At 41.3% G+C, this 12,799-nt stretch overlaps 1 protein-coding gene across 1 annotated transcript in view; it reads left to right on the top strand.

Annotated features, from left to right (window-relative positions):
* The window catches only part of LOC144216093 (cilia- and flagella-associated protein 337-like), a 115,554-nt gene that overhangs the window by 17,870 nt on the left and 84,885 nt on the right, over window positions 1-12,799 (top strand). Inside the window, exons 6-7 of the mRNA XM_077745372.1 lie at window positions 506-588; window positions 2,700-2,792. Of these exons, the coding sequence (XP_077601498.1) occupies window positions 506-588; window positions 2,700-2,792 (176 nt within the window). The remainder of the gene's footprint in view (window positions 1-505; window positions 589-2,699; window positions 2,793-12,799) is intronic.

Here is a 12,799-nt window from a genome sequence, read left to right as displayed (position 1 = left end):
GTTAATGATTATTTCAGTTTAGGTGGAGATCCTAGGGTTTGTCTTCAAAGAACGTATTGAATCACAGAATCAGAAATTCAGAGGCAAGAAAGCATTCGGGAAGCAGACTGAAGATAGGAATAAAAATGCCTGACCTATTTCGGAATATATTCTCTCTTAAAGTCTTTATGATTATTATTATCTCGTTCAACATATAGTTGAGTCTCGACAGAGCCTAGGCTCTCTGCTGGGGGCTGGGGATATAGAAACTCACCTCTGCCCTCTGGCAACTTATGCTCTACACTAGAAGTTCCTTCGGATCTTAAACCCCTCAGGCTGCCAGATAAGCCTTCCCTAGAGAGAGGGGATAAACGTAGCTCTTTGAATCTATGTAGCAAGTTCTTTTTACTTGAAAGACAACATCAGATTTTAAAAACTATAATTTTAAGCACACCTATTGTCTTATGAAACTGTCCTATCATTAAAAAGGTGTATTTTTGTTTATTTCCACTCCTCCGCACATTAGGACAAGTCCATCAGCCGGAAGCCGAGGTGGGTGACAGATGTCATCAGCATGCCACAGTACAACAAACTGATCATAGGGACTGGGTGAGTGCCTGAGGCTCTTCCATTGGAAGCAAACAATCATTGTGTTATGACATCTATTTCTGTGTGTGTTTACACAGACACACATTTGTGGTATTTAAAAGTCATGAAGCCTTTTTAAAAAAAGTGCTGGAAGTCATAATTTCAATCAAGCTGCTTTGCAAAGTTATGGCCTTGTTTGGCCGATTGCAATGATGTCGTCGTTGCCTCAAACACGGACAAGAGGCCCTCTTTTGGAATACGTCCAGAGTGAAAGTATGGGCCAGATGGGGAAAATATCAGTCTTGTGATCTTTTAGCACATCTTATTTTAGATTCAACATCATATTCCTATTTTATTATCCACCAAAATTCAGTCCAAAGTTCTTTGGACAGATTCAAAAAAATCAAACCCACAGTAAAAAAAAAAAAATGGTGCTCCTTGCTGAAGAGCCTCAGAAGAATGGATCTGGGGCTGGGAAGGAAAATCCTGAAGGTTTTGCTCATGGCAGTGTAGGAAAATGAATGGGTAGCGTCTGGGCTGCTTGGTCAACCTCAGTCATGGCCTGAGCAAATGGGGTGTGGCTTCTTGGGAAGAAAATGGGGAAAATTTCAAATCAACGGTAAAACAAAAGCAAGTTCCCACAAGGTTGAGAGGTGCTGGAGCAGGGATGTGAACTGTGATCAGGGCGGGAAGACCCAGGAGTCAGACTCCTAAACTCTGGGCTCAGGCAGCAAGGCTAAGGGAAGGGGTGGAGCTTGAAAGGAATTCCCACAGCCCCGCCTACTGGGAGTTTTCCCTTCTCCACCTGCTCTTCTCCAGAGTTCCCTGGTTTCCTAGGCTTCAACCACTTTAATGAACAGTTAATCCAACCTCAGATAATCAAGGCTATTAAATACAATTAAATTTAATGATTAAAATACATCCTTTAATATATTAAAATGTATTCATATAATTAATATTAACTACTAAAAAACAATAAGCCTGGGTATATACATTCTGCCCCGTTTGATTTTATTTATTTATTAAAATTTTTTTAAAATTTCTTTTATAATGTTTTATTTATTTCTGAGAGAGAGAGAGAGAGAGAGACAGTGTGAACAGGGGAGGGTCAGAGAGAGAGGGAGACACAGAGTCTGAAGCAGGCTCCAGGCTCTGAGCTAGCGGTCAGCACAGAACCTGATGAGGGGCTCGAACCCACGAACCGTGAGATCATTACCTGAGTGGAACTCAGAGGCTTAACTGACTGAGCCACCCAGGCGCCCTGCCCAGTTTGATTTTAAAAGCCATGCTTGATCATTTAATTATCATGTCTTTTGCGCATGGAGCAATTCAGCGATTGCACAGTCACTTACTAGAGAATCTGAGCTGACGACTCAGAGATGAGGCAAGGCTTATGACACCAGGCAACCACTTGAGCTGCAGGGTAGGTGACAAGGAGGTGGAAAGAAAGACATTTCACACTGAGGGAAAGACAAGGCTTTGGAATTTAGAGAGTGACCCCTGTTTGTTCCATGCCAACAGGTCGAAGTGGTAAGTTGTTTTTCTAATACTCACAGTCAGCTCCAAGGTAGACAGGCTAACAGAGGAGGGAAGAGGTCAAGGGTGCAGATGGGAAATTAGGGGGAGCACCGAGTTAACCCTTTAGTTTACAGAAAGAGGCTTGACCCTCCAATTGGCAGATCTTTGTTATACGCAGTAAACAACAGCTCACGTTTTGAGCCCTTAGGAATCCCAAGTCCTAGACTAATCATTTTCTCACACATCCTCCCGTGTGATGCTCCTGAAAGACAGGAACTGGTAGGATCCCCATTTTGCAGCTGGGCGGCTGAGTGGTGAGCCGGGATCTAACGCCCCTACTACTGGCACCCAGAGCTCATGTTGTTGCAGCCTGTGCCAGTCTCCTGATAAAGAAGGACAGGACAGGCCGTTTTAGAAGCGGGCAGAAGAGATGTCCCCAAATGGTGGCATGGTGGAGGAAGACCTCAGGTTCAGCTAGAGGGGCTACTCAGTATGACAGGTGGTTTACTGATCAGGGGTCTCTGTTTTGTGTAACCCATGGAATATAAAATATGTTTCACAAAAGTGAAGTGAGGGGTTTAAGTTTACACCAGCTGTGCTTGATCTTTGAACAGAAACCGTGAAATCCAGCTGTATGAACTCTCCAACTTGGAGCCTTACTGTCAGATTGGTGGCCTGGAAACTGTCCCTCTGAGACTGGACTACAGGTAAGAGCATCTCCAGAGCCAGGAGGGCCTCCAGGGTGGGCTCTCCAGGGTGCCTGGCCGGTGGGGCCTCCCTTCCTCTCCCCTGGGGCAGTTATGCTCAGGTGTGTTCCATGCAGCCTATGGTGACCACGTCAGTCATCACAGTCCTGCCCACGTACCTTCTTGCATCGAATAAGGAAAGGGAAGTCCAGAGATGTGAAATGATTTTTAGAGGCGTGCAATTATGAATTAATCTGTGTTTTAAATGTGACTGGATTAATTTTGTTGAAACTTGACCCTGACCACGTTACTCTGCTTTTTAACAGTTGCCAATTCCCTCTCCAGAAATCTCCACACCTTTCAGCGAGCATCCAAACCCCTCTCTGCCTTTCTGGCCTTCACCCTCCCCACCCCCCACTAAGCCTCCCAAGCACCAACGTAGCTAGAGACTTCTCAGCATGGGTCAGGCATTGTCACCACCATGCTGCTTCCACTGCTGCCCTCTTCCCCAACCATCCATCCCGCCATGTTTCTTGAGCACCTGTTGTGCACACTCGTTGTTGGATGTAGGACACGTGCATGAATGAGACCAGATTCCCAGTGTCACAGAGTGGGTGCTTCCTGGGAAATCCTGCCATTCTTCACGGCCCTAACATTTGTAGATTCCCCTGATTCTCCTCTGTACCGAAAAGCCAATGTGCCCTGAAAGCTTCCCCAACCTTTGGATGAGGTGGTCCCACATGTCACTGAGGTGCAGGTCCCGAGTAACTCTCAGGAGGCTCCAGTACCTTAGTCCTTGCTATGTGCTCTCTGACACCCGAGAGAGGTGCCCGGCTGCCCGGCAGGCACATAGCAGGCTCCCAAGAAATGTGTGTTGAATGGCCAAGTCAGAAAACTCTTATTTAAGTGGATGAAAGGAGGCTCTGGTTTTATTTTGCCTTTCCCTTCCCCCTCTCCCTTTTTCTTCTCCTTATGAGATAGAAGTCTTTTAGATGCTCAACAATTTCAACAAAATATATCCTTCATTCAGCTCTCTTCTAGCAGTCATTTTGTATATTGAGAAATATGGAGAAAAGTTGATGGACTTAGAAGAAAGTGGTTGAAAAGCAAACTTGTGGCCAACTGGGTTCTCATAGTACATAGCAAGGGAGAGACAACCAGATCCACCTGGCCTTCCCCGGGCCCTCTTGTGTAAGATGGGAGCCATCCCCCTAAAGGCCACAGAGCCCCAGATGTTGGACTGTCCCTGCCCAGCCCTACCAGAAGCCCCATTCCTGTCCCAAAGGTGGCCTCTGCCACAGTGCACGATGAGGGCTTGGTGGCACTGGAGCCTTTCCCTGCACTAAGGGGTCCAGGTGACTGCGGCACTTCATTGAGTCGTGCAGTGACTCACTGCCTTTTACCCAAGACAGCACAGTTTCCTTGAAAATGAAAGACTTGAGTAATCACTGCTTTCAAGAAAGGACACTTTGATGAGCAAAGAAAGATGACACCTGGAGGGAACTCATTCGTCCAGGCAAAGAGTGCTGCTCAGCAGGCTATGCTTGTCTCTTGCTCCCCTGGTCCCCTGACAGGACATCAGCACCCAGCATCCCAGCTCAGGAAGCTGGGCTCCTTCTGGGATGGCTTGGGGACCTTAGGGAAGGCAGGACACGGTGATGGATCCAGATCTCAGTTCCTTTAGTCATCTCTGGGGACTTGGCCAAGTCATGTGTTTAGTCTTGAGGTCAAGTAGCTCATGTGCAAAAGAGATATGTTAGATGTACCTCCAGGTGCTGTGGTGAAGTCGGAAGGGTACACTGTAGATAAAGGCCTTAGCACAGTGCCCAACAGAGCACCTACTCCCTTCCTTTTCTTACCCGATGTGCTGTGAGCCATGGGAACGATGCTTCTGTCCCCTCAGGGCTCTTCAGACCCCTCCCATTACACTCTACACTCTCTCCCAACTCTCAGGCTTGCCTCTCTGGCCCCATTCGTCTCCTCAAACTTGCTCAATACTTTCCCTCTTCAGGGCCTTTGCACGTGCTGTCCCTTTTCCCTGAAAGACCATGCCCACCTCCACTCCCACCTTTCCCTTCAGATCTGAATTCAAATCTCATCTCCTCTGACCATCCTTTCCTAACAACCGTATCAAGCTAGGTCCCCAGTGACTTTGTTCATTTTCTTAATTGCACATATTATGGGCTATGAGTATAGATGGTGAATTCTTTGTCTGTCTACTGTCACTGGATTGGGAGAGCAGGACTACATCTATCTTGACCCCCCTGGAAGCCTATCACCTACTGCAGGGCATGATACGTAATAGCTGTTCAGTATTTTTTTTTTTAATGAATAAGCAATCAAAACTTTAGACTCTTAAATCCCATGTTATTAGGATTCCTGTTAGGTTGTCTAAACTCTTTGTGCCTTGGTTTCCATATCTGTAAAATTAGTACATAAAAGTAGCACCCACCTCACTGGGTTGTTGGGAAGATTTCATGAGACAGTACTTGTCAGGTACCTGTCTGGCACACAGAGAGGGCTCTTTAAATTCTGGTTTCCATCATTATCATGATTAGATGAACTCTTGACAAGGGAGAGCTGAATGGAGAGCACCCCAAATTAATAAGGACTTTTGGACCATTGCGGTCCCAGGAAGTCATGGAGACCTTGTTCTGCCCCATCACTCCTGGGGCTTGTGTGTGTGTGTGTGTGTGTGTGTGTGTGTGTGTGTGTGTGTGTGAAGGGAGTCCTTTGCTATGGGCTAGGGATTCAGGAGTTGACCACACTGGATACCTAACCTCAAGAGGAGTACAGTCTGATGGATCAGAATATGTCAGTCTGCTTGGGCTGCTGTAACGAAATACCAGAGTCAGCAGCCTAGACGACAGAAACTAATTTCCTCACAGTTCTGGCTGGAAAATCCAAGATCAAGGTGTGAGCTCGTTCTTTCTCGTGAGGGCTCTCCTCTTGACTTGCAGATGGCCACCTTCTCACTGTGGCCTCACATGGCCTTCCTGTGGTGTATATACATTGAAAGAGAGAGAGCTGTGTGGTTAAGGGCACTAATCCTATCATGAGAATCCTATCTTCATGACTTCACCTAACCCTAATTGCCTCCCAAAGGCCCTATCCCCAAACACCATCACACTGGGAATTAAGGCTTCACCATAAGGATTCTGGAGATTCGAATCCGCAGTCCACAACACTGAATGCTGACCGACAAGCGTGGTGTGCTCTAATCATGACGTCTATCTCCTGCTGAGGGGAGTCAGTGGTATTGGCTACACACAAGTCCCATCAGTGAATGAGGCTGTCTGTCGGTGATGTCCTTCTCTGACAGCCCCTCCTCTGTTTCAGGACTGTCCCAGAGTACTAGGAGTGAGGTTCCAGATACTTCTCTGCTCCTGTGAAGTGGAGGATAGTTTTTTTTCTTTCATTCTCCTTCTGATGTTTAGCTTTCAGACACACCCAACAAAAAGCCAACTTGCAACAGTACTTATAACCCATTATCACCCCCACAGACTGGGCATGGGGGTGTGTTGGATGGAGATGACCCCATGTCACCCTAAAACCTCACTTAGAGTTGCCAGCTTGATCCCTTGCTAAGCAACCAGCACATAAACTTTGTATTTTATCTCCATTTCATCTCACCACCCCCTCACACCCGGACCTAATCACTTGGAGCAATATTAGAACCAACATGGTATTTATCATAATATCCTGGGAGAGTAGGGTTCTGGTAAGTACAATGAGCACTAGTTACAGAGACTGAATGCTCCAGGGAGCATTAATCATGGTGTCTGAGTGCATTTGTGGGAGCACATTGTAAACTAATTGCCATGTATGGAGCTCACTCTATCATTACCTTTAATATACAATTTCCCATACAATACAACTTCTATTTTGTTGCTTTCACACCACTGTAGACATACTCTAAGGTATGCTTCAGCCTTAAAAAGGTTAGATATAAAAGTAAAGCAGTAAGGCAAGAGAAATATGTTTGACGAATGATAAATGTATCAGCCTAATAGAACCTTTGGATCATAGGAGACATTCAATGACTACTTTTTGACTAAGCGAATAAATACAGAAAAAATAAGTATTTTTTAATCCCAGCCTGATCTATTGCTGATTTTTCTGCTAGCCTAGCGCAAGCCATTGCCCTCCTTGCACATGGAATAGATCGACAGCAACAGAGGAAGAAGAAAGGGAAAAAACCCACTTTACTCAGGGATGTAACATCAACTTACTTCAGAAGATTTCTTGGAAGAAAAACTTAAGTGTTTAGAGCCTTTATAAAAACAATATGTCAGTAACAGACCAAGTAGAGATTGACTTTACTTCCAAAATTGGAGACATCCCACTTATTATGTGTAAAAATAGATGTTTGTATTTTGAATACTACGTCTCATAAAATTAGTCCTGAAATATAGAATTAAAAAACACTGTTTTCTCATGTTTGCACCTCAGTCTTTACAACATGAGAATTAAGTGCTGGACAGAGACCCGTGTGAGGTGGGAAGGCAGGGGTCCCACCTGTTTGACGAGAAGCTGACAGCAAAGTCTTTGCAAGGGAGTACCTTTGAACTAGAGGGCAAATAGGTCGTAGTAGGCCCTGGGACAGAAAGGGCATTCCAGTCCATGGCAACAGTATGAGTATAGGTGGGGAAAGGGAGGAGTGAGAGATATTGAAGTTTTTGGAGAAACTAACCTACTTTGGAATGAACATCTTTTAAGGAAAGAGGGAAAGAAAACATCAGGAAAGACAAGAGACTTGCTCATCTCTGCCCTGCTAAGCACTTTGTCTTGCATCATCAATTCTGTGTGGGTTTCATCTTAATGAATATTTAATAGCCTACTTGTATTCAGTCTTAGAAAAGGGCATAGAACATTACATTGTATACAACAGCCAGCAACGTATTTTCATTTTTATAGGTCCAGCATAGTCAAATAATGGAAATTTCTTCTAATTCAACTTGCTCTACAAAATACACACGAAGTGGGATGTTTGGGTGGCTTAGTTAGCTGAGGGTCCAACTTAGGCTCAGGTCATGATCTCATGGTTCATGAGTTTGAGTCTCACTTTGGATGTCTGCCCCCCTCTCTCTGACGCTCTCCCCACTCATGCTCATGCGCACGCGCTCTCTCTCAAAAATGAAAAAATATTTTAAAAATAAATAAATGAATGAAATACACATGAAGCTTACAAAACAGAATTTGGGTAGATTATAAATTTGGCCACAAGAAATATATTAGGTCAAACATATTTTTGATTTTTTATTTAATGACAACAGTGCTTGCCTGATATAAAAATACTCTTTGCAGATAATTTGGATGTCCATTTTAGAAGGCTTGGATTATATATTTTTAATTTATCTTATTTTATTGTTATAAGAACACTTAACATGAAATCTACCTTTTTAACAAACTTTTAAGGGCACAATAGAATATCGTTGACTATATGACAATGACATATGACAATGTCATACAGCTAGATCTCTAGGGCTCTACTCATCTTGCTTAAGTGAAACTCTATGGCCGTTGACTAATAACTCCTCATTTTCTCTTCTCCCTAACTCCTGGCAACCACCATTCCTTTCTTTGATTCTGTGAATTTGACTACTTTAGATGCCTCATATAAGTGGGATCATGCAGTGTCTCTCTGTGACTAGCTTATTTGACTTAACATAAAGCTTTTCTTGCCTTTGATTTTGGTATCACATCCATGAAATCATTGCTAAGATCAATGTCATTAAGATTTTCTTCTACATTTTCTTCTAGGAGATTTATAGTTTCAAGTCTTATGTAAGTCTAATCTACTTTGAGTTGATTTGTATATGATGTAAAGTAGGGGTTCAATTTAGTTCTTTTGCATGTGGATATCCAGTTTTACCAACACCGTTGAATGGATATATTACCTTTCCCTTATTGTGTGTTCTTGATCTACTTGTTTTTTGTTTGTTTGTTCATTCATTTTAAGAGAGAGGGTGCAAATGAGTGAGGGGCAGAGAGAAGGAGATGGGGGAGAGAGAGAGAGAGAGAGAAAGAAGCTTACCTGAAGTGGTACACGTTTGTTTGTTTGTTGCCAGAAATGGGGCTCATACTCACCCAAAATGAGGCTCAAGATCACCTGATGCGGGACTTGAACTCATGAACCATCAGGTCATGACCTGAGCTAAAGTCAGATGCTTAACTGACTGAGCCACCCAGGTGCCCTTTAGTTGACCATGTATGTGTGGATTCATTTTTGGGCTCTCTATTCTATTCCATTGGTCTTCATGCCATCTGAAGACATCTATCTTCATACCAGTACCATACTGTTTTGATTATTATAGCTTTGTAATATAGTTTAAAATTAAGAAGCGGGATGTCTCCAGCTTTGTTCTTCATCGAGACTTATTTGCTAATTTGTGATTCCATATGAAGTTTTAAATTGTTTTTTTCTTTTTCTATTTTTGTAAAATTGACATTGAGATTTTGTTAGGGATTACATTGAATCTGTAGATGGCTTTGGGTATTAAGACTTCTAGTCCATGCACACAGATATCTTCCCATTTGTTTGTGTCTTGTTTAATTTCTTTCATCAATGTATTACTGTTTTCAGTATATAAATCTTTCACCTCCTTAGTTAATCTTTTTATTTTAATGGAGTTTATTTCTTTTTTTTTATGTTTTATTTATTTCTGAGAGAGAGAGAGAGAGAGAGACAGCGTGAGCAGGAGAGGGTCAGAGAGAGAGGGAGATACAGAATCTGAAGCAGACTCCAGGCTCTGAGCTAGCCGTCAGCACAGAGCCCAACGTGGGGCTCGAGCGCATGAACCGTATGATCATGACCTGAGCCGAAGTCGGACGTTTAACCGACTGAGCCACCCAGGTGCCCTGAGCTAATCTTATTCCTAAGTATTTTATTCTTTTAGGTTCTATTTTTAAATGGGATTGTTTCCCTAATTTCCTTGTCAGATAGTTTGTTTTTAGTGTATAGAAACACAGCTGACTTTTGCACATTGATTTTGTGTCCTGCCACTTTACTGAATTTGTTTATTATTTCTGACTTTCTTCTTTAATGGAGTTTATAGGGCTTACTATATGTAAGATCATAATGTCTGCACACAGGAACAATTCTAAATCTTCTTCTCTGATTTGGATGTCTTTTATTTCTTTTTTTTTTTCCTTGCCTAATCGCCCTGGGTGAGACTTCTGGTATTGCGTGGGATAGAAGTGTCAAAAGCAGGCACCCTGGCCTTGTTACTTACCTTAGAGGAAAACTGTTGAGTTTTTCATTGTGTGATGTTAGCATCAGGTTTTTCAAATGTGGCCTTTATTATATTGAGTACTTTCTATTTCTAGTGTGTTCAGAGTTTTTAACATGAAAGGGTGCTGAATTTTGTCAAAGCCTCTTCTGCATGTATTGAGACAATCGTGTAATTTTTATCCCTTATTCTGTTAACATGGCATATCATATTAATTGATTTTCATATATTAAACCATCATTTCATCCCAGGGATAAATCTCACTTGGTCATGGTGTATGATCCTTTTATGGTTTGCTAGTATTTTGTTGAGGATTTTTTTGTGTCTACATTCATCAGGGATAATGCTGGTCTTAAGAGAAGGAGTGGTAACTCTTTTTTTTTTTTTTTTTTTTTTTTTAGTGTTTGGTAGTATTCACCATTGAAGTTATCTGGTCCTGGGCTTTTCTTTATGGGAGGTTTCTGATTAGTGATTCAACCTCCATACTAGTTATAAGTCTGTTCAGATGTTCTATTCTTTCATGATTTAGTCTTGGTAGGTTTGGTGTTTATAGGAATTTCTTCATTTTTGTTTTCTAGGTTATCCAGGGTTTTTTGGCATATAATTGTTCATTGTAGTCATTTGTGATCCTTTTTATTTCTGTTGTATCAAATGTGATGTCTCTTCTTTCATTTCTAATGTTATTTATTTGAGTGCTTTCTCTTTTTTCTTGAGTACTTTCTCTTTTTTCTTGGTTAATCTAGCTAAAGGTTTGTAAATGTTGTTAATATTTTAAAAAACTAACTCGTGGTGTTGTTTATTTCTTTTTTTTTTAATGTTTTATTTATTTCTAGGAGAGAGAGAGAGAGAGAGAGACAGCGTGAGCAGGGGAGGGTCAGAGAGAGAGGGAGTCACAGACTGAAACAGGCTCCAGGCTCTGAGCTGGCAGTCAGCACAGAGCCCGACGCGGGGCTCGAACCCACGAACCGCGAGATCATGACCTAAGCGAAAGTCGGACACTTAACCAACTAAGCCACCCAGGCGCCCCTGTTTGTTTATTTCTGTTCTCATATATCTTATTTCCTTCCTTCTGCTAACTTTGCGCTTAGTTTGTTCTTTTTTTTAGCTACTTAAGGTATAAAGTTAAGTTGTCTATTTGAGATCTTTCCTTTTTAAATGTAGATATTTGTCACTATGAACGTCCCTCTCAGTACTGCTTTTACTGCATCCTATAAGTTTGGGTATGTTGTATTTTCATTTGTCCTGAGGCATTTTTGAATTTTATTTTCTATTTTCTGTTTGTTTTTTTTACCAAATGGTTATTCAAGAATGTATTGTTTATTTTCTAAATAATTGCATATTTTCCAATTTTCCTTCTGCTTTGGTTTCTAATTTCATCCTATCATGATCAGAAAAAAATATTTTGTATGATTTCAATCTTCTTAAGTTGTTAAGAAGATTATTATGTCACACTTGTTCTGTGACATAACATGATCTATCCTGGAGAAAGATCCATGTGTGCTTAAGAATATGTGTTCTGCTGCTCTTGTGTTAGATGCTCTGTACATGTCTGTCGGGTCCATTTAGTCTATAGTGTTATTCAAGGCCTATGTGTCTTTATTGATCTTCTGTCTGAATATTGTATACATCATTGAAAGTGAGGTATTGATGTTTTTTACTATAATTGTATTTGTTTTGTACATTCAGGTGCTTTAATGTTGGGTACCTATATATTTATAATTGCAATATCTTCCTAGTGGATTGACCTCTTTATCATTATATACTACCTTTCCTTGTCTCTTGTGACAGTTTTTGACCTACCTGGATACTTTTTTAATACAAGAATGGCCATCCCTGCTGTCGTCTGTTGACCATTTACATGGAGTATCTTTTTCTATTCCTTCACTTAAGTCCCTGCATGTCCTTAAATCTACAGTGAGTTTCTACTAGACAGCATATAAAGAGTATTATTTTTTTATTCATGGATGGGGGAGTTTAATCCACTTAAATTTAAAGTAATTATTGATAGAGGGTATTTACTATTGCTATTTTATTGTTTTCCATTAGTCTTATAGTTCTCTTATCTGTCTTCTCTCGCTGTCTTCCTTTGTGTTTTGTTGCTTTTTTGTATTGATATGCCTTGATTCTTTTCTATTTTCCTTTTGTGTAACTTCTATAGGTAATTTTTATGTGTGGTTGCCATGGGGCTTACATAAAGTATCTTATAATGTTAACAGTACTTTTTAGCGGATAACAACTTAAGTTCCATTACACACAAAAACTCTACACTTTAACATAGTCCCACAAACACTGTATGCTATTGTTGTCACAATTTATTTTTATTCATGTTGCTTAACTTAAGACAGTTCAGTTATAGTTATTTGTAATACTTTTTTGTCCTTTACTTTTATGATAGAATTAAAAGTGATATACCACCACTATTACAGTAACTCAGCATCTGCATTTGTCTACATATTTACCTTTATCAACAAATTTCCATTTCCGGGATCTGGATGTACATTCCCTTCTCCCGCTTTGAAAAGTATTTAGCCATTGTTTCTTTAAAAAAATTTTTTTTTTAAATGTTTGTTTGTTTGTTTATTTTGAAAGAAGGAGAGAGAAAGCACAAGCAGGGGAGGGGCAGAGAGAAAGGGAGATCCAAAACCAAAGCAGGCTTCAGGTTCCAAGTTGTCAGCACAGAGCGGGACGCAGGGCTCAAACTCATGAAACATGAGATCATGAAGATAATGGAGCCAGTCAGACGCTTAACCAACTGAGCCACCCAGGCACTCCAGCCATTATTTCTTTAAAATGGGC

This window comes from Crocuta crocuta, unplaced genomic scaffold (assembly GCF_008692635.1).
Source record: "Crocuta crocuta isolate KB4526 unplaced genomic scaffold, BGI_CrCroc_1.0 scaffold258, whole genome shotgun sequence".
Classification (NCBI taxonomy): Eukaryota; Metazoa; Chordata; class Mammalia; order Carnivora; family Hyaenidae; genus Crocuta; species Crocuta crocuta.
Note: the sequence above shows the minus strand (reverse complement) of the source record. Positions and strands in the feature narration are given on the sequence as shown.